Raw genomic sequence first — 21,876 nt, 5'->3', positions numbered from 1 at the left:
CTGGAGTGTGTGTCTCGGTAATCTTATAAAATTTATTTCTAAAAGCACGTGATTTATGCATTGGTTTTCCACAACATCTTGACCAACAAATACAATGATGTTTTAGGAGAGGAAAGGATGACAAAAGTTGTATGTTAAGAGTCTTGCAATAAAAAAAAAAAAAAAATCTTGTTGCTTGAGGAGTTTTAAATTTTTTAAATGTAATAAATAATGTATTTTGTGGTTAAAGTTCTCTTACCCGGCCCCTCCCACTCCCACTCCCATTTATCATATCTCTGCCATGCACATTATTTATTCTGAAGTTGCCCTTCTTACCACGGCTTTGCTTACCTAGTTTTGTTTTCCTTTCTTTGCAGAGACCCTCCTTGATGACTTCCTTCTCACGTACACCGTCTTCATGACAACTGATGACTTGTGCCAGGCGCTGCTGAGGCAATATCCTTCATTAGCTTCAGGATGCCGTGTCGCCTTCCTCGAAGGCAGATGTCTCACATTAGGAATTAACTGCCTTTCTTAATTTACTCAACCCCCCGGTAGAGTATGCATATGTTTAATATTAATGTAATGATATCCAAGGTAAAAGATGAAATGAGACGGAAGAGACAGGGCGACCTGGAAATGCAGAGCTGCTGTTTTCACATTCTAAATTGTAGTTTATGTTTTCTTCAAACCTATGTCTCAAGACTTTAGAACTCCAGAGGCACATTTGGCCCGCTGGGTAAACCCCAGAGTCAAGAGGTTGAGTGGATTGGTGATAAGTGAACTTATAAGACAATCAATCAGTTAGTGCCAGACCACTTGGGTGGGAAAGTGTGCATATGTGATATCATGTTTCTGGGCAAATGTCCCAGGGGAGATGAGCCATTCTCTTACATGGGACGTCTAGACTACTACTGGAATCAACTGTCTTTTTTTCAGAGCTTGTCAAGGCACGCTGTCTTAGAATGTGATTGGAAGGTTAATGACCAGATAACGAGGCTTTATGATTTATACTCTAAGTAGAAGAGATGCAAGAGATGAAAGGCCAAAAAGCCAAGCCAGGTAAACTTAGTCTCGAAATAGTCTTCTTGCCTCTCAGTGTTTAAGGAAGATACTTCGGAAGCATTTAAGTAGCCTGTTAACCGTCAGGTTTTTTAATAAACCAAACTGAAGATTCTATTCCAGCCCACCTGAAAATTTTTAGGAAAAAGGATTTTTTTGCATTTTACCTGAGTTTTATTGAGCCTTAAAAATGGTCTTGATAATATTCATTTCCTGTTAAATAATTGTTACATTTCTACCCCATTTTACAGCATTTTTGCTTAAAATCATTCTTTAAAACTCCATGAAGTGCATAATCTCTCTTAATAAATTAGAAAGTGATGATCACACTTAGTGCTTTGTTACATTGTATGGCCACACAAAGCTACAGATATTTTGAAGCCTTTTGCAACCAGTTCACAAAACTGATCTTGAAACAGTATTAGTTTTGAATTTGGAAAATTTCAAAAACAGATTTCTTCCACGAAGCTTCCAAGTAGGGTGTTACTAAGAAATTTAGTAATAATTACAAGGTTTTCGATTTCTTCTTTAAAAGTGTTTTAGAAAAATATCTATGAGCTAATTTCTATATTTTAATGCTAACGTATTTTCAAAAGAATTACCATTTATTAAATAATAGTTTGTTTTATAGCATATTATGTTCCTTCGAACTATAGCTTATTAGTATGATCCTAATGTTACTTGTGATTACCACTGAGTAATTTAATGCCTCTAAGAACTTCTCTGAAGAATCTCTAAAATTTTACTTGGCTATAATGTTTTGAGTCTTTACCTAAGACATTAAATATGAGCTACATTTAAAATGTAGCTCAAATTTTTATCAGCCTCTTTATTAATTATCAAAACCTATGAAATTCAGAACATGTTAAGCCAGGAGTCTTTCTACATGATACTTTGATGTATTTCCAGACTCTGCCTTTCATGAAATAATACGAACCACAAACAAATATATGGCATTCATGTTTAATTTGAGATATTTTGATGTACATCTTAGTGAAGCTATATCCTACTACTATTACCTTCTAAGAAATGGCCCAATTGTTTTTTGTTGTTTTTACTCCCTTTTTTAAAGAACATTATTTATAGATTAGTGATTTGTGCTATATTTGGATATCTTAGATCAATATTTTTGTCATGATAGAATTTAATACTTTTCAGCTTTTATCATCATAAAGGACATTATTTAAGCTCATAGCCCTCGGTGGGCTAATGTTCACCACATTACATTGAAGGTATAATCCCCACCAATACCTTCCCATATTTCTCTCCCCAGACACCCAGATGCCCAGCTAAATTTGTAAATCAATATCATCTAGCATGAGCAAAATATATAAAAACAAATATACCCTGTTATAGAAAACTAGAATAATGCAAATGTAAATTTAATTAGTAAATTTTTTTTTTAAATACAACTTAGAGGGAGGAGAACAAGATTAAGCAAATAAATGATAGTAACTATGAATGAAATAGTAGTTGAATTTTCAGTTCCCAAAATTGCTTTATCCTGCAGCTCCATAATTATAGAATGTATATGCAGCTGTAATAAAAAGCTCATCTCTTCCTTTACATATGCTGACCTAAAAGAAAGAAGTTGTTAGTATTTCGTAATTTTCCAGATTATTTTTCTTTATATTAGTTAAGCTGTGATAGTTACATGAAGAGACAAAAAGGACATTGTCATAAGTGGAAATAACGTAGGATAAATCTTTACAATTTTGCCTTTCAAGAGAAAAACTAGAAGTAGATACTTAACAGAGTCTTTGTGTCTCTGCCTGAGTTTATTTCTCAGGTAGAAATCAAAGAAGTCAGATGGAATTAATGTATTTTTTTCAGGTTGGGGAGACGGTGACTGAATTGTGTTTTAAAATATTTACAAAGCCCGATGTAGAATTTATTTCTATTTTGCAATTATAAATTAGCATTAAAGACTATAGAATCCTGTCCATCAACCCCAAAGCTTACCTGTGTTTGGTATCATAGCATTTTCTATTCCTAGTTAATTTTCGATGTGTCCAAGATATCAGAAATGATCATTTTGGGGATAAAAACTTTGGAAAACACCGAGCTTCTATCTCATTCGTCAGGCTTTAATCCCATTGCCTTTGAGCCTGTTATTTATATATAATTTTAACAGCATAGTTAATACATGGTCATTGCATACAAATTAGAAAATGCTTGTAAGTATAATAAAAATAAGCTATGTACTCTGAAATCTCATTACCTCGAGAAGCCACTGTTAACTTTCAGTATATCTTTCCAGGTAATGGAATTACTTATATAAATAAGCATAGTCAGGAGAAATGGATCATCCTAACATATTCTTTTTTATTTTCCTATTCAACAGTATATTGTGAATGTTCTCTGTCAGTATATGTACCAAAAGTTTTATGGCTGCAGAACAGCCCATTAGATGGCTATGTAATAATTTAGTTTTAACTCTCCCCAATGATTGAAACATTTAGGTTATTCGTATTTTATTTTTTTATTCCAGTGGAAGTGAATTAGCAGTCTTTTTTTTTTTTACTTATGTTTGCCCATTTATCCAGTCCTTTCTTCAAGTAAATTCCTAGGGGAAGACATTTGAAAAATATCAAGAACTATGTTGCAGAAATCTGCACTCGCTTGGGGCTACTTTAGAAGTAACTGTTTTTACAGAATGTGTATTTCTGAGGCTCAAAGGATATCTGGACTAGTTCCTTCCTAACTTTTATGGAAGCAGTGTCTGCGTATATAGTGTGGCCAGATCTCTTGGACCCTTCTTTGAAATTAATGGGCCACCTACTATCTCTTTGAGGTGGCATCAATAACCTGTTCCTCCTTTGGAACTATATCGGCAGCTGTCAGTGCAATCAGCTAACCCTTACCTTCCTGGCCTGTCACCGAGAGTGCATAAACCATTTCCCTGGGCTTACTTTTGCTCTTTTCAATGCGTACCTTTTGCTCTCCCTACACACATTCTTTTCAACTCGCATGCTTAGATACTTGTGGATTCTTTGGAAATGTGCTCTAGCAAGAATAAATAGATCTTTTCGCGTTTTTATTTTCAACATGTAATACTCTTTCTTAACCATTTGCACCTATTCTGCTAAGAAGTATCAAGGCAAAGACGAAAACTCGGATGTTTCTTGTCGAAAACGTAAGGTCTTGCATCTTGTTTCTCAGTGGATCTCTCTGTACAAAGACTGGTTACATGAAGATGAACATTCAAAAATGTTTTTAAAGGTAATGTAAAACTTCCAGATAGTCTTTGATGTCAAATGGCTGTTTTTATTCTCAGTTATGCATTTCAAAAAATCCCATTTGTAGGTTGCAGTTGTTCACTTTTTTGTTATATTCAAGTTGCAATTTGAACAAAGTATTAATTTGTTTTGGCCTCAAAGGCCTGATAGTCTTTACATAGAATTTTTTTAATTTTAAATAATTGGTTACAAAAAAATGTAGAAGACAAATTTTAAATTCACTAATTTAAGGCTATTTTATACAAGTATTGGGAAGTTTGCAAATGAAATAAGGAAGGTAAAATAAAACATATTTTGAAATTTGATACTATTTAATATGTTGAGATTTATTATAAATTTGAACTAAACCAATCTCATGTGTACAATATTTGGATAAAACATCATTTATCATTTAAAACCTGTATTGACAATATATACATTATGAAACTTTTGAGGACATGGTATATCTCTAGAATTTTAAGCAATAATAACTTGTAATACTAACCTAGCTTTACATTTGGAATTAGATAAACTGATATACTTTTCTAATCAATAATAGGCTTTAGTATCTTTTCAACACTGTTAACCTAACGATTCTCTGGAGTTGGTTTGTAGACAGTTGGATTCCTTTGGCCATCAAAACCATATGAGCTGTGCAAGTTAACACGAAATGGAATCTGAGCAAGGAAGAGTTCTGTTTCAGAATAAACAGGTGTCTAAAATGATTGTGCCTTTCATGAAGGAAGTCGCTTTGAATTCAAACTTCAGATATCGTTTAGACATTCAGTTAAAACCTGTTTAACTCTTTAACTAAACTAATATTATTTCAAAACAACTCAATACTTTAATTCAATCGATTGTTTCCCCTCTCAAATGATCATATGGATATTATTTTTAAAAATATAGAAAAGGCAAAGAAACCTGGAGTAGCCGGCCAGGGATCTCTAAGTTTCCAGTGTTCTCTCCCTCTAACCCCTAAAAGCTGTGAGGGAGTCATGCCAGGTGAGTGAGGGGCTAGTGGTCCCACTCAAGATCTCACTGGTACCTGAGTTAACCTCCTGCATTGTCCTGGCTTTCACCTGTTTCCCTGGGCAGGCTAACCACTGTATGAGTCTTAATCCTTACTAAATGGGCATTAAATCTATTCAACTGCTGTTTTTCTTTTTCCCCAAGACCATATACAGGAACGTATTGGATGATGTATATGAATATCCAATCCTTGAAAAAGAATTGAAAGAATTTCAAAAGATACTCGGAATGCACCGTCGTCAGTAAGTATTTAATTTTCCATGTTACAGTTAATGAAAGAAAGAAGCAAATGTGATAGAATTTGGGATGTCTTATAAAGTTCATTTGAACTTTTTTTTTTTTAGGCAAAGCAACCTTTGGTTGACCTCACAGATTGCAAGGACCTTGTCAGCTTACAATCCCTTATTTTTTTATTTTTTACACCTACAGCACCTGGTCTTCCTAGGTGGTCTCCCATCCAAGTACTAACCAGGCCCGACCCTGCTTATCTTCCAGGATCAGATGGGATCGGGCTTGTTCAGGGTGGCATGGCCGTAGACATCATTTTGAACATTTTGAATCGGAGATTCATCTTGATTTCTTAGCTTTTCTGATAGTAAATTGTGTATTTTGTCTTTATATCTCAAAATGAGTGAACACTAAATCAAGCTTATTCACTGGTTTTTTAAATCCTATTTGATACAGGAGAAGCAAACTGAGCCATGACAAATTGGGTACCCAAAACAATCATGTAATACATTATGATTTAATTTTAAAAGTGTAAATATTAAAAATGTCATTTGGAGGGGCTCACAGCTGTTTCTAAAGGAATAGGAAAAAATGTTTTATAAATATGTCCTAGGAAGTCATGGAGCATTTTAAAAGCTCAATTTTATGGATTCCCTGAGGCTTCCATATTAATTTAGAAAGATTAAAGAAAACCATTTACTCAATGACTTTTGACACGTCCAAGTATCCCCCAGGTATCAATCATTAGTCTTTCAAATTGCTAATACCTGACTTTGCTCTGCTTATACTAACTCTCCTTATTAATTTTGGTAAATGAAAACATCAAGTCATTATTCAGTTTTCAGATATAGCTGCAGAGTTAATCTGAGAGAAAAAAAAATTGTTCTCTGATTTACAATGTAGTTTCTGTTTAGCAAACATGAAACACATCTGTTGTCAAGTTGTGAAAAACTTCTATTAAGATTTCATCAGTCACAAATGCATGTCTCAGAAAACGTTAATTCAGGCCTTCCAGATTATTGATTTGAGATTTAAATCCTGACTTAATTTTAGTAAAGAGAGATCCTACTGCAAATTAAATGTCTACACGATTTTAAGGAGCAAATAAATCATGTGTAAGCCTTAATCCTCAACCATGAAAATCACACATTTAGAAATTCAGAAATGAGATGCAAGTTAGGACAGTGCGTAAAATGAATGTCGTGAATTTTGGTGGCCTCCTTTTTTCCTAGTCTACACTATAATAAGTTTCCATAGCCTAAGACTAGTATGAAAATATGAACAAATAAGCGAAACAAAAAAGAAAGACAGCCTTTACATCAAAATAATCCCCCACATGGAAGTCGGTCTCTGCTGTAAGGCAGGCCTTGTTACTGTTGGGAACCTTTAATTTATAGTTTAATACACTTACGTACATTAAAGACATTAACAGAATTTAATACATTCCATTAAAAAAAAACTTACATAAAAATGGGAGATAACAGATTAAGAAAATGAAATAAGACATGATTCTTGCCTCTACAAGATTATGAAATATCTGTAGATTCTGGAGTAAGATTAGAGCTGGGGACCTGTAGAATGTCCCCCAGTTCCACCACACATACCTACATCCTGGAAAAGGTGCACCTTAGCTGACTTATTTAGCTATCTGAATAACAATAATTTCACCTAAAATCTATCATTATGTGAGAAAACTTAGAATTTCTGTGTCTTCAATCCCATTCTTCTCTCAAATCTCACTTTCCATGGGTAGAAAGCAAAATATACCTGTTGAATAGATTGCTTCTTTCCTCCCTGGTTCACTTGAAATCCAGATCCCAAAGTCAAGTGCAATATATGTGGTAAATGAATGAATGCTGTGTTTTATCTTTTGGAAAAGCAAATGCCTCTGCCCAGTGCCTAAAATTAGTCTTTCGTGACAATATATGCATTATTCTGTGTTTGGGACAAAGACTGACTTCCTGTTCTTTTATTTTCAGCACTGTAGATGAATATTCACCTCAAAGGAAGGTAAGGCAGACCCTTCTCTATCTAAAATGGGGCAATCCCCTTTGGAGACCTTGCCTTGCCTCACTCAGCATTTCTTCATAGTTAAAATGAATACTGCCTCAAGCAGGACAGTGCACGACAGGAAGTCTGGGGCTGCGGCTCCCCGGCACTTTCCTGGTTCACTTCAGTTTCCCTGTGCAGGTGCAGATCGATTTCGGCCCTGTGTCCTTGACTTTCTCACATTCTGCATAGTTTTGTGGTGCATTTCGGAGTCTCGGAGTTTTCCCAATGTCCCCCGGAGTGATAAAAATTTGAATTTTAAACATCGATACAAAAAATAAATAAATAAATAAATACAGGCAAGAAACTTGACTGCAAGAGTAGGAAAGTCTTATAAGAGAAAGATTTGCACTTTTCAGCTCAACAGAAAGAGAGATGGTAGCAAGAATGAGAGTGTTCCCTATTCAACTTGAGTAGGGAAATGCAGAATGAGATGTCAGGCACAGGTTTTATAGAAGCTGGTAAATCAGGTGGATAATTATAATGAATAACGTATCTATTTCCCTTGAGAAAGTCATTGTACTGCAGCAGAGTATGAAAGCATCTCAGAGTTGTTTAATCCAAAAGCAAGATTGATGTTGGTTGAGATGGGGAAACAGTGTCATTACTCAGAGGAAGACACTGTAGATGTTTGTAGTAACCAGATATTCCCCAGCACATTGCAAGGAATAATTATAGGGGCTTTTCGCCTAATGCTGACCTTGGCCAAGGTCTGCCATGTTGCTCAGAATCTCCACCTCCACATGCATTAATTGAGGCAACTCCTAGTTTATTCCTCTAAGATTGGATGAATGGATTTAATATGAAAAAAAAAAAGAAGAAGAAGAAAAAAGAAAGAAATTGGCTGGCTCTTTTGGAACATGTTATAAACAGCCGTGGTTTTCCAAAGGGCAGGAACACATTCATTCATTGTTCTCTTTCTCCCTTCTCACAGAATAAAGCCCTTTTCCACCAATTCAGTCTTAAGGACAACTGGCTCCAACATAGAGGAACTGTGACGGAAACAGAGGAAAGTGAGTATGATTTTAACGAGCGTTTGGGGTGGGTGGAGCAACAGTTAATCACCATCCTTCTGCAACATTAACACATCAGTCTGCTTTTAACCATTTCCAGCTGTCACACCCCTTTCACAAGCATGTTAGCGTCAAAAAACGATGGTTTGCTTTGCTCTGCTTTGGGCGTTAACGTTTTCTTGATCGTATAACAGCGTCCCAGGGACCAAGGACACTTTTAATTTGGGAAATAAGGAAAGAGACTGCGAAGCCTCCTGCATTCTTTAGAGAGGTGCAGAATTGCCTGGAAATGCAACTTTCCCCTCTGGTTCCTCTTCTCCCCTGTCGGTCAGCCCGTTGCTCATGACTAACTGGAAAGTCCACTCAAACCAATGTGCAGGGTACATTTAGAGGGAGAAATTTTGGAGAAGATGACGAAAGGAAGGATGTGCAATCGAAATTCCTTCAAGGCAAGGCTCTGCCGGGCAGCGCCACACATCCAGTATGTCCTCAGTCAGTGCCCGTCAGTGACCAAAGGGAAGAGGGCTGCTTGGTCAACACAAGGGAAACATTTTTTTAGCACCCCGAAGATGCTGACGCACTTTTCTACGGGGATATTTTGTAACAGAACAGAAAATGGTTTCCTCCTGTTTAAATAAACATTGAGTCAAGTGCAGAGCCAGGGAACACTTACAGCCATCAAAACGTTCACACTATTATGACTCAGAGACTTTTCTTCTTTTCATTCACCTTTCAGCGAGTGCTGAAATTCTAAGTGTGAGCATTTAACATTTGCTAAACTTCTTGAACAATTAAACAACAAAGTGTCACCAGGATACATTGTTTGTATGTAATGCTGCTCCTGATGGTGCTGTTGTGTCGTAAGTATCATATGTACAACGTGGAAGCGCAAACAAGGTGATCTTACCTTCTAATTCCTTACTTGCTCACCTTCCTCGCCCATTTGTCTCACAGTTTAATCGTATAATTTCCCAAGCTGAGTTTCAAAGAGTCTCTGTATTTCAAGGCCCCCAGCCTCTTTTCGTTCTTCCCATCATTAAGCAGGCTATAAACTTACATCACATTCAGCGGTTTGTAGATCAGAACTTTGCCTTGCTCAGAAATTCCGTTTTTCTATGGAAGGATAAAAGCCCTTTTGTCTTTCATAAGTCTGTTGCCAACATATAAAACAACTATTTGTTAGATGCCATCGATTGAGTGACACACCCAACCAAATCAAAGAACAGAACACTGTCAGTGCCTCCCAGTGGCGTGTTGACTTTGAGGTTTGTACATGTAAACTCACAGTTTGCCTGTTGCTCTATTCATAGCCATGAAAACGTTCCTGGATTTAATTTTGTGGTGCCATTTAAATTGCCTATGAAATTTTTCTTACAGCTGCACTCCATTCTTTTTTTTTTTTTTACATCTTATAATAGAGAAGAGAAGAATATCTAAGTATATTTTTGTCCTTTGTTTTATTGTTCAGAATAGCTGATATAAGCAGCAAATGTGTCAGTTATCTGCAAAGCTATTAAAACAGTTTCTGCTATCAAATCATAAATAAAAAATTTTCCAGGACTCATTCATGCTGCCAGTGATAATGTCCTGGTAATAATTATTAGCACTGCAGACAATAAGAAGGAAATTAAAATGACTAGAAATGTGACCTCTACTTGGAAACTAAACTCACCATCACCTTGATCCCAGGGGCGGGGGGGTGGAGGAAGGGATCATTCTTAAATGATCAGAAAGGCTAAACATCAAAAACTATGGCAAATGACAGATTTTGAGATAAAATGATGGGAATCGTAATAATGAAATATGGTGTTTTTGACTTGGCCACTGTGACTGTCCAGAAATGGAATGTAAAATAAAAATGTATGAGTTAGACATTTTAATATACGGCTTTGAGAGATCTCAGTAACCCTCAGAGAAGGGACTCAAAAGGACAGAACATGTTTCACAGGCTCCGCTGCTTTGTGGTCAGGTTGTTGCCACCACGAGCACACAGCTGGGTGACATGGGTCTCTCATTACAGCGTGGGCAGCCTAAGTGCTACTGAGGCTGGCTCATCAGCTTATAACGTCTGCATCTCGTATGTGTGCAAGCACACATGTGCACGCATATGCCCTCAGGCACCCACATGCATACATAAGTATGTAAATCTAATGAGGATAGGAAGGGAGGTGCCTTGACTTGGAAAAGTCTGTACCTCATGGCCACAGTCCTCTGTTTACTAACAATTCTTCTGTCTTGTGTAGTTTTTTGCCACGTGTATATAACAGAGCACTCCTATGTCAGTGTGAAGGCAAAAGTTTCCAGTACAGCCCAAGAGATCCTGAAAGTTGTGGCAGAAAAAATCCAGCATGCAGAAGAGGATCTGGCTCTGGTGGCCGTCACATTCTCCGGAGGTAAATTATTTTCTGTCCTTGAATATTAATCTTTCACTGGCTCTCCTCCAAAAAAGAGAGAGTTGACATTTTTATAGAGTAAACGTGCAGCTCGTCTCTTCTGGGTCTGCAGCTAGATGACCACGCTAACAATGAGAAGCTGCCTACCAGAGGTGTTTCCATGACAACAGCTGGGTACCATTGGATATTGAATTTCCTCCCCAAGAACTGAATAGAGAGGCATGCCAGTGTTTTGAACTATATTATAAAGCTTTTCATATTTTGTACTCTAGATAAGTTTTATATTTTCATATTTAAATTAACTTGGGAAATTACTAAAGGAGGATATTAGTTTAGGAAGAAAAAAGAAAGACAGCCTTGAACTAGTCATATTGCTGGCTGACAATTTAATATTTAAAGACTCTCTATCAAAGGAAATAAAAACTACAATAAGCCAAAGCTCACAGACAGTGTTCCTTCAGGTGGATGTGCAGAGTAAGGCCTGGTTATAGATTTTTCTTCTGTTGGGCCTTATTTATCCTCAGAGAATGGTTTATTGTCTGTTTTGAATAAGATCACACAGATTACAAGCTGACACTATTGATCTATGCGACCTGAACAGACCCTTTCGTTTTCACCAGAGCTCGTCAGATTTCAGTATCCCTGACCTCTTTTTTGGTTTACAATCTTTATTTAATTTCTCATTAGCCCTGAGAAAAATACAAAGAAAGTGACTTAGCATCAGTTGTTGAAAAATGGGAGGACTATGTGAACTAATCAACAAGAGATGGGATGATGGCGGGGTAGGAAGAACAGATAACAGGCATTCCCATTTACCCTTTGTTATCATTCTGGAGTCAGAAGAAGAATATCTGAATTTAACTTGACATTAGAGCATTATGTGACAGAATTCTGCTTCTATTGCTTTGTTATTCAGAGCAAGGTAAAATGGTCCTACAAACTAGTTGATTATATACGCAAACAGTTACAGCCCTTCTCTCTAGGCCGAATAAAAAAGTCCTACCTCTCCCAGGGCCCTAATGTGCATCTGTCAAAACATGATCTAGAAAAAAAGAGCACACGTTTGAGAAACATGTGGATTACATGAATTTTAATCAAAGAGTGGTTGAATTTTTAATAAAATATGTCAGACATTCCAGATAGAAATGATGAATGCATATTTAAGTGTCCAAAAATATTAGATGATTCTAAACAATATTAAGCTTCATTAAAACCAACATTTGCTTCTCAAGAGAGTACCTTGAGTCCCCATTCAGACGGGAGGTGCTGGAGATGAAAGGACCTGAGCGAAGTTGGTAGCATCCCTTTGAGGACCCATCCCTTTGAGGCTGGCTCTGAGGCAGCCCAGGGCCACACGTGAATCTGGAAATTAATGGGTGGGTTATAATACCCAGTATCTATTTGATCGCCATGAAATACCATTTTTACACTCTATTAAATTGGATTCATCAGGGTGGGCAGTGGTGTTTTTATATGTATAGGCTCATTGCTAACTGTCACTGGAATTATCAGCTTATCTCCTAAATTATCCTGCAGATTTGGAAATGTGCCATCATTTTCCATCCATTAGTAGTTTTGTCTGCTAAGAACCTTTCTGCCTGCAGCTTAATATCCCCCAAACAATAATGTTTTAATGGAAGGGCAAAAAAAAAAAAAAAAAAAAAACAGAGCTAATGTATTCCTTGCTCTAGTTATGTAATTTCAATAAATAGTGTTTTAAATACTACTTCAAAATGACAATGAGTTCTACTGTTATTTTGTCAAAAAATTTTAAAGATGTTGTCAGTTTGTAGGTTTTGTGGATTTCTCTAAAAGGCCTGATACTGTTATCCTCATAGCTTTCAGTAGGTTTTTAGCTGTTTTGTACCCACGGTGGTTATAGGTAATAGCAACCTACTCAATTGTTCAGAGCCTAAAATTCTGTCAGCTTTAATATTTTATAGTATAGTGACAAACCCAAATATAAGAAAAAAAAGTCTTAGCAAACGGAAGAATTACTGTCAGAAAGCTGTGGCCTTTTATTCCACACCAAGGTTTGAATGGCTCTCATAAATTCAGGCTTAAGGTATATATGGGCACACAGAGGGTTGCAAGAAATTGTAGCTAAACAAAGAGGGAAGATATGGAAGAACATTAGAGCCCAGCCGTGTGGGACCATTTAGTACACGTGTCAACAGCCAGACCTGACAGTACTATTGATCTTTCTAATGCTGGGCCATAAAGTATATATTAGATTATCATTTGTGTACTCTATATTAAGCAGAAATGTTCAAAACGAAACTTGGCATTTGAACTGATTAAGTTTTCTAGAAAAAGAATGTAGAATATGTCATTTCTCGACCATGCTGGATAGCTAAAGGGCTGCTTTAGAAGAAGCTGATTGTATTACAGTGTTTTGTAGTTAGAAGGAGAACATTTTTCTATGAAGAAGGGTACTGCGTTATAAGAGAGCTCCAACAATGGCAGAAAAATGGTTGAAGGATAAGGTCAATTTGTAATAAGGGAAATAAAATAGAAGAAGAATATATGAAAAGATTCAGCTTCACTTGTAGTCAAGAAATACAAAACAAACTGTGAATCTGTTTTTGGTTTCAACCAAATAGCAGACTTACCCAAAGTAATGATCAGTGTTGGTCAGTTTAAGAATTGGAAACCAGTTTGGTAGTTTGCATCAAAAACTTTAAAAATATTCATTCCCTTTGAGTCAGTAATTCCAGTACTTGGACTCTATCTTAAGAAAATCATCTATAAGCAGCAAAAGATTTATGCACAAAGATGTTGACTTCAGCAGTATGTATTATGGCTGCTACAATAATAGATCCCATTTGTTAAGCCCTAGGAATATGTCAGGCCTCATGTTAGTATTTAGCATATACTTTGCCATCTAATTTATATGACCAAAAAAATGGAAAAATTAAATGTTCAGCAATAGCAGAAAGATTAAATGATGGTATAATGGACTGTTATGTAATCAAACCTGACATATATAAATAATTTTGGCAAGTGGTTAAGTGCTTATAATAAAATCAAAATATGAAACCGCATATGGAATAATAGCAAATACATATGCATAATAAGTATGTATGTATATATGTAAATAATTGCTCCTATGTGTATGTGTGTACACACACACCCTCTTACATAAAGATCAGAACAAAAATACACCCAAATGTCAACCAATATTACCATCATATGGTTATCTCAGAGTGACGGGATTACAAGTGAATTTTACTTTCCCCCCTAAACTGTTCTGTGTTCCAACGAATGGCTAAATATTATAAGAAAGAATCACAAGTGGATTTCACTTTATGGATAATAAGCAATGATGTCCATGGTCCTGCTCGTATCATTGTAGAGAGTATGCATTGAATTAAAGTAGATTTAACTGAATTAAATCTACTTTACATGCGATTTACTTTTAAATATTTTTCTTTGACAAGTTTTACTCTTTAGATGAACCTTTCACACCTGCCGCTGTTCTCGTGTTTCTAATTATTCTTTTTTTTAAATAAAGAAAAGCATGAACTTCAGCCTAATGACTTGGCCATCTCCAAACCCATGGACGCGACTGGTCGGATGCATGTCTACCGGAAAGATCTGGCTGACACTTTGGTGAGGACCTTTAACCTTGTACTTGAAACACAGACACAAGTGTCAGGCTAAAACATACTCTTGTGTGTTTTATAATGAAAGTTAGCAAAATGCGTTGAAATATTTCCTCCTCTAGCCAACAGTACATTTGTCAAAAACACTACTTTTGCAAATCAAAGACACACGACTTTGAGGGATTCCAAACCCTTCCTAAGTCAAACCCAGCTTTTCTCTCTGAGCCCCTGAAATAAGGGGTCTGAGGAAAGTGACTCCCTCTCCATTGAAATCTTAACTCCATGTTTCCTTTTCTTGTGTATCTGGAGGTCAGGCTGGGAGATGCACCCTGTGTGGTTTTAAAGGGAAAGAAACTCTGTCCTTTATTTCTTTCCGTTTGGTGCATGTGGAGTGTACCCTTCCCCGAAGAAAGAGCAAAGTGTCTGCCTTCCCTGTGTGGGAATGGGCTCGTCACAAAGTGACATCGGATGCCACTATAGAGTAAAAGTGTGAAGAAATGTAAAACCCATACTGTAAGTTCTTTAAGTTCACATTTAAGAACATTGACGCCTAAGCAGATGACCTGTTGTTTCTACAAACCTCGGTCTCATGGCTGCTTTCCAAATGGTCAGAGCAGGCCTCAGATCCATCACCTATGAAAAGCAGGCTTTAGCAGACTGTGATAGTACCATCTAGACTCATGGTCTCATCTTCACTGGCCTGGGTCTTTCTAGCTGTCTCTTGCTGTCTGTACAATAGAGGAATGTATATACCATGTGGATAAACCAAATTTCGCAAAATATTTTATGCTTATAATTAAAAAGTTATTATCTATACGCTATCAAGCCATCATAGTATTAGTCACTGTCATTGTTTATAGTTACTACCAGACATGTATGTGCTGAGTAACTTACATACAGTATCTCATTTAACATTCCCAGTCACCTTGTGGAATTCAGAGAGGCTGAGTGACACTCTAGCTTCCCACAGCCAGGGACAGTGCTAGAATTTCAGTCCTATTATGTTTGACTCTGGAGCTCCTGCACATTCCTTTCAATTGGACATGATGAGGGAGAAAAGGAGAGGGAAACCCGTTGTCTTACTTGGGCCTTTCTGGTTCTGAGTGCCCTTCAGCAGGTCACTGGTCCTGTGTCTGCCCACGATGTAACCCTATCAGTGAAACATGACAAACTGGATGCTGCATAGCATCTTAGAGTAAACGATGAGATTGATTCGCCTTTGCCCCTCCCCACGAAGGAGTACGATATAACATGTAGCTGCAGGGTCTCCTGGTGATGGAAGGAATCTACGCTCTAATAGACTTCAATCCCTCCTCCTCCGTGCCACACAGACTTCTCATGCAATTCCTTTGGACGCATTCCAGGAGCTCTCTTCTCCACTGTCCGGGGCCAGCTTCAGGAGAGTAGAAGGCAGGCCTGAGGCAATGTCTTAATGAAATAAATGGGTGCTAGGAAGTGTGTTCCGAGATGAGCCAGATGCCATCCTGCCCTCAGATGTTTCCCACACCTGCTTTGCACACCACCTAAAATTTCCCCATTGGAACCATAGCTTTAGGTATTCCATCTCCAAAATATTTCAGTTGAAATGGGACATTGTGAGGGAAGAATAACATGTGAAGCCGTTCGTACCCACTATCCTTGCGTATAGCTTAGTTAATCTTAGAAAACAGGAATTCGAGTCCTGAATGAATGGGGTGGAGAAATACCGTATTGCTTGGAGAGGACGGTGCAACCTTGAATAAGCCGAGGGCAGTACCAAGGCAAGGGGAGACGTATTTAGGGAGAGAGTAGCGGGGAGGGGGTGAAAAAACCAAGTGAAAATATCCTTATACCACCCAATCAGTGAGCTGAGATTTGTGTTACTTCCCAATTTGTGGCTCTCCCTCTGAATGTCTACAGTGCAACATAGTGTCCCATCTGGTCCCAACCTAGCCAGACCAGTCAGTCTCTGGGAAGCCTTGGCTTGTCCCCCACCTCAACACCTCAGTATTTGCACACGCATTCATTCAGTCTGCGCTTACTGAGCTCTACCCTGTGTCCCACTCTGGGAACACAGGGACGATTTGTACCTTGACCTGCTCTGCCCAGAATCAAGTCTGCAGGAAAGTTCTGTGAGGGTCTTTTGTCATTCTTTTTTTTTTTATTAGGAAAACTTTTTGAAATGTAAAAATTCTAAAATGCAAATAATTTATTTTACAGTTTAGAAATAGAGATTACGATTTGGGATCTGAAATATTCCCTTTATCCTGCTATGTCACTTATTTTTGAAAAGTCCCATTCTTTTATTTCCAAGTCACCAGCTATTCTAACATTGTTCACTATTTAAGTTTAACCCCTCAAATGGGAGCATTTATATTTTAATTAGAAAAAATAAAAAATTTTGAAAAGATGCCGACTAATTTTTAATACATTTGACAGTGACAGTAGATTTAAAGTTGTAGCAGCATTTAATAATTTCATGCCAGATTTTAAGGAAATACCGTCACTAAACTGATACTTATTGGTGCAGGGAAAGCAATTGCTACTTAAAATAATCATCTGTTGTGGGGATCATTTATACTGTGAGGTATAAATGAAATAACTTTTATTTTTTATTTCACATTTTTTTTTTTTTTTTTTTTTTTTTTTTTTTTTTTGCTTTTCACAAGCGTTTTAATAAAATTTGTAAACATGTGTCTGGGATGAGACTTATTAAACGTATTTCCTGTAAAAGCCATGTCTGTCTTTATTGAAGTGCACCCTGACATTTCTTTTGTTTGTTTTTATACTACCCCTGCTGGCACATTAATTCTTACCAGAAGCCAAAGTGATTTCAGGGCTTTCGTTTTCCTTGTGCTGTCTGCCCAGACAGTGTTTTATAATCAGATTTGTGTGTGCATGTATATGGTCGGGGGGAGGAGCAAGCGCACTCATTGATCACATTCTACTGTATCCAAGGCTGTTTCCTAAATTGGCTGTAACTCACTGAAGGTGGAAAGACCAGGGAAAATATTAAGTGCCCTCAGACAAGATTGCTTTTCTAATCTGGGTTTTTAGCGCCTTTGTGTGGCCAGCCAATTCAGTGCTAAACATTTGGGAATTACTAAGGATCCTTTTGCTTCTGTTGGTTTAGAACCCGTTGGCAGAAAATGAGGAATCACAGCAAAGGTCGATGAGGATTTTGGGAATGAACACTTGGGATCTCGCTCTGGAATTAATGAATTTTGATTGGTGTCTCTTCAATTCGATTCACGAGGTAAGGAAGGAGTGAGAAGATCAAATAAACACTAGAGCTATTTTAACCGCAAATTCTTTCTGAAGAATATTTATGTGTGTGACTAGGTTTTTAAAAGATGGTGATATAGTTATGTCAGGATACCATGGTCTGAAAAGATATTTGGGGACTTTCAACATATTGAAAGACTGACCCAGTGCTGGGAAAATCAGAATACATAATCATGCTTTATTTGCTCCTAGTGCAATATGTTTGTGTGATGTAGTGTAAGCATGCTATATTTTTATACGTATAATACATATATGTGTGTGTGATATATATATGTATATTACAGATACATATATGAAGCAGTAATGGGGTTAAAGAGCTACTTTGCATGTGATACCTTTGATTTTTATATTTTAATTTTTCTCATGACGTTTACAATAGTTATACAAGAATCATATTTAACTTTATGTATATGTGTGTGTACACATACACGCACACACACCCTTACACTCTTTTACTTAAGAACATTCTATAAATTTAGATTTTGCCGCAAGACTTCAAGTACTTTCTTGAAAATTTTGAAATATATTTCAATTTTTTGTGTCCATCAACTTCTCCCTTGAAGACAGCTTATAACGTTTATAGAATGATAGATTATGGGCAAAATGCTACTGATAACTAATAGATAAATTTAGCCAGTGGAAAAGTTTACAAGAATCAGAAGATGAAAAATATGACTGTTCTGTGCAACCGTATGTTGCATTTGCTTTGCCATATAGTGAAATTGTTCATTATGAAATGGCCTTTCCATCTGAAGAAGTTCATGTCCAGCTTTAAAGTCCTTGAGCTTCACTTTCATTTTGGAATGTTTCTTAAATGTCCTCATATTTTCTCGTTACATTTCCAACATGGTGATCTAAATTTGAGCAAGTAGTGAACTCGTTCAAGCTAAATGACTTGTAACTTTGGAAATGTTAATAGAATGGGATGTGTCCCTGCTTATGCGGTGGGAAAATGTGAATTACCTCTGTAAATACACACACCCACACACACGCACACACACACACACACCTCCATTTAGAAACAAATCTATTTATATACGATCTATCTATAGACAGTATAGTTACTGGTCCTGTTCACTTTTGTAAGTTTTGGACCTTGCCCAAATCTCACTCTTTCTGTTTATGATTTGATACGACCTTAGATCAGTGATTCTCAAAGAATGAGTATCCAGACCAACATCGTCAGCACCACCTGGAAATTGGTTAGAAATGTAAATTTTTGTCCCTAGACCAGCTGAATCAGAAACTCAGTTGGGGAGGGGAAGCAGGCTTTAACAGGCCTCCAGGTGATCTTGATTCACACTAAAATTTGAGAACCGTGTTTAGAGAATCTTCCTGTGAGGGTCTAATGTGCAGCTTAGCAAATACTAGTAATGATTTTCATTTACAATTTGCCAGTATAACAACTTTAAGAAGTCTGTATTTGACTCAGCCTGTGATTTAAACTTTAGACTGTCTTAGATTTTCATGGACAGGTGTCATCCTTATATTCCAAAATATTACATTTATATAAAGAGTCCAAGTGAACATTATTTAAGGGGGCATCTTTAAAATTAAAGATAAATTGTTTCAAATTAAAGTTTTGTTATTCGTTATATTCTTGATATGAGAATAACTACCTGAAACAGCTCTTAAAAATGGACTGAATTTTGTATCAACCTGACTTAGTGCTAAAAATAAATGCAGGCATGAATACATTTTCTTTCAGCAAGAGCTGATCTACTTCACGTTCAGCAGACAAGGAAGTGGGGAGCACACTGTGAACCTCAGCCTTCTGCTCCAGAGATGCAATGAAGTCCAGCTCTGGGTGGCCACGGAGATTCTGCTCTGCAGTCAGCTGGGCAAGCGAGTGCAGCTGGTGAAAAAATTCATCAAAATTGCCGCTCAGTGAGTTTCTAGTGGTGAAAAGTACAATTCCTCTTGTCTATTTGTGAGAGTACTTTTTTTTTCCTTGTGATGATAAAGGTTGAGATATAAAAGTGTAATATTAAGTTAGATGACCAAATGATTGAAAACGTTTCTTCTTGAATATTTATATCTGTGCATCTGAAGTATTTTTATTTTAAAGTAAATGTCAAAATACCAGACTGAAGCAGTCTGCTCTGTGTCACAGAATTAATAAGCGGGCAGTGCACACATACCCCATTCTGCAGCTAAATTACAATGTGACTGGGTGAGCTACATAAACTAAGAAAAAAGGGGAAGTTGATATAAGGGGGTAAGAATCATCGAAAGTCAGATGTGTTCTGAGATTCTGCTCTTGGTTCCTTGATGGCCTACAGTTTGAACTTCACAAACTCCTTAGCAGGCCCTGCACTGGCTGGCTCCACCTGACCTCTGAACCCCACCCCCTGGGTGCACCCCATGCTGCAGCCACTCACAATGGTTATCTCTTTCCCATGCACCCCATCCTCCAAGCCTTGGACACCTGTTGTGTCTGCCAAGAAAGGCCCCTTTCATCCAGCAGCTTGTTGTCATTCTTTAAGACCTAGGTCAAATGTCACTTCCTTCCCAAAGTCCTCCCCTGACTTTCAAGTGCAGGGTCAATTACTCCCTACCCTTACTTCCTACTCCTCCCACCACACATTCTTTTTTCCCTTTTTTAAACTTCGTTATTTATTAAACTTATCTGTTTATATAGGATCCCTTCACTGCTGTGTTGGCCACCAGAAGACAGGGACCAACCAATTCTTACCCATCATCGTACCTGGGCCCCTGGTACAGAACTTAGTAAATACCAGCGACTCAGTAAATGCTGGTTGAATGACATTTTAGTAACTTGCTGGGAGCGTCTCTCAAAAGACCAGGTTAGCATCCTGAGACTGCTCTCAGGACAGCTTTCCAACAGAAGCAGACAACAGGAAACCAAAACCTTTTCTAGTTGCTTCTACCTCCTAGTCTTTCCATTTCACTTTTCCTTTGTCTTCCAAAATAGTTTTCATATCAAACAATTTTTGAGTACATGTCAGTATAATATATTGAGTCAGAAAATATGCACAGATCCATGCAAGATACCGTGGGGAAATCAGACTGGGCCTGTGGAGACCTAATCCCTGTCTTCTAGAAGTCTGCGATCTGCCGGCGCAGGTGGGCAGTACATCTATAACACAAATAGCTTGTGTGCAGAAGAGAAGGGGACTGTACTGTGACGAGATCAAATTCTATTGGGGCTTTAGAGGTGGGGAAGCTCATATGCCAATGACGTTGGACAGGAAGAGTCAAAAAACATTTGCGCAAGACCACATGAGGCTGTATTTGAATTCTGGGTAGAATTTGACAGGTGAGCATTCAAAAGAGCATACTCTTCATGGAGGTCAAACTTGCTGGAGGAGAGAAGCAGAGGAGCTCAGCGGAGACAGAGAACATGTATGTGGTCAGCGAAAGTAACCTCACCTGGTGTGGCCCAAGTGGAGGGTATTTGTAAAGAAGTTGTGGGAGATTGATCTGCAAAGGAGGACGGGATTTCAGATTAGGAGTTTGGACCACATTGAGAAGGCAGTAGGGATTCACTGAAAGTTTTGTGCAGGAAACTGATGATCAGAATTGTCCCTCAGGAAGGTTGATCTGAGAGTAGCACACAGACTGGACCGTAAGCCAGAAGACCCCAGGAGCGGATGTTTTGTGTACTTAGGTGACAGATAATAGAAGTACCTGACTTGTAGTTTTGTGTGAATTGTATGGAAGGAGAAAAAGATAACAGATAAGCCTAAATCTTGGACATCTTATATGGTAAATGCTCTTTTTTTTATTTGGCCACTATATTCCGTAATAGCCTGTGAAATACCTAAAGATAAGGTTCTGTTGGATCAAAAACATTCTTATAAATGCCAGTTACTTGGAGAAACGGGACATTCATGTTCTGAGAAGTCGAATGACACCACACAGCTCTGTTCATAGTCTAGGATTATATCCGTCCTCGGGGAAATGAAATCTATTCACGTCTTCTTTATAGGACCCTATGATCTTGAATTATTTACAGTGCTGGTCTCTATCCCTAGCCCATGGACTAGAATGCCAACAGAAACATCAAGTTAAA

The 21,876-nt window shown here is 37.5% G+C and overlaps 1 protein-coding gene and 1 pseudogene across 10 annotated transcripts in view; one reads left to right on the top strand and one right to left on the bottom strand.

The window, feature by feature from the left end:
* The window catches only part of RAPGEF5 (Rap guanine nucleotide exchange factor 5), a 416,073-nt gene that overhangs the window by 374,194 nt on the left and 20,003 nt on the right, over positions 1-21,876 (top strand). For all 10 annotated transcript variants that reach the window (XM_023531487.1, XM_023531485.1, XM_023531483.1 and 7 more), the window contains 8 exons: positions 4,119-4,263; positions 5,433-5,530; positions 7,496-7,526; positions 8,500-8,578; positions 10,822-10,971; positions 14,486-14,583; positions 17,689-17,811; positions 19,549-19,727. In XM_023531487.1, the coding sequence (XP_023387255.1) occupies positions 4,119-4,263; positions 5,433-5,530; positions 7,496-7,526; positions 8,500-8,578; positions 10,822-10,971; positions 14,486-14,583; positions 17,689-17,811; positions 19,549-19,727 (903 nt within the window). The remainder of the gene's footprint in view (positions 1-4,118; positions 4,264-5,432; positions 5,531-7,495; positions 7,527-8,499; positions 8,579-10,821; positions 10,972-14,485; positions 14,584-17,688; positions 17,812-19,548; positions 19,728-21,876) is intronic.
* Positions 5,709-5,827, bottom strand: LOC111740915 (annotated as a pseudogene).

This window comes from Pteropus vampyrus, unplaced genomic scaffold, assembly GCF_000151845.1.
Source record: "Pteropus vampyrus isolate Shadow unplaced genomic scaffold, Pvam_2.0 Scaffold69, whole genome shotgun sequence".
NCBI lineage: Eukaryota > Metazoa > Chordata > Mammalia > Chiroptera > Pteropodidae > Pteropus > Pteropus vampyrus.
Note: the sequence above shows the minus strand (reverse complement) of the source record. Positions and strands in the feature narration are given on the sequence as shown.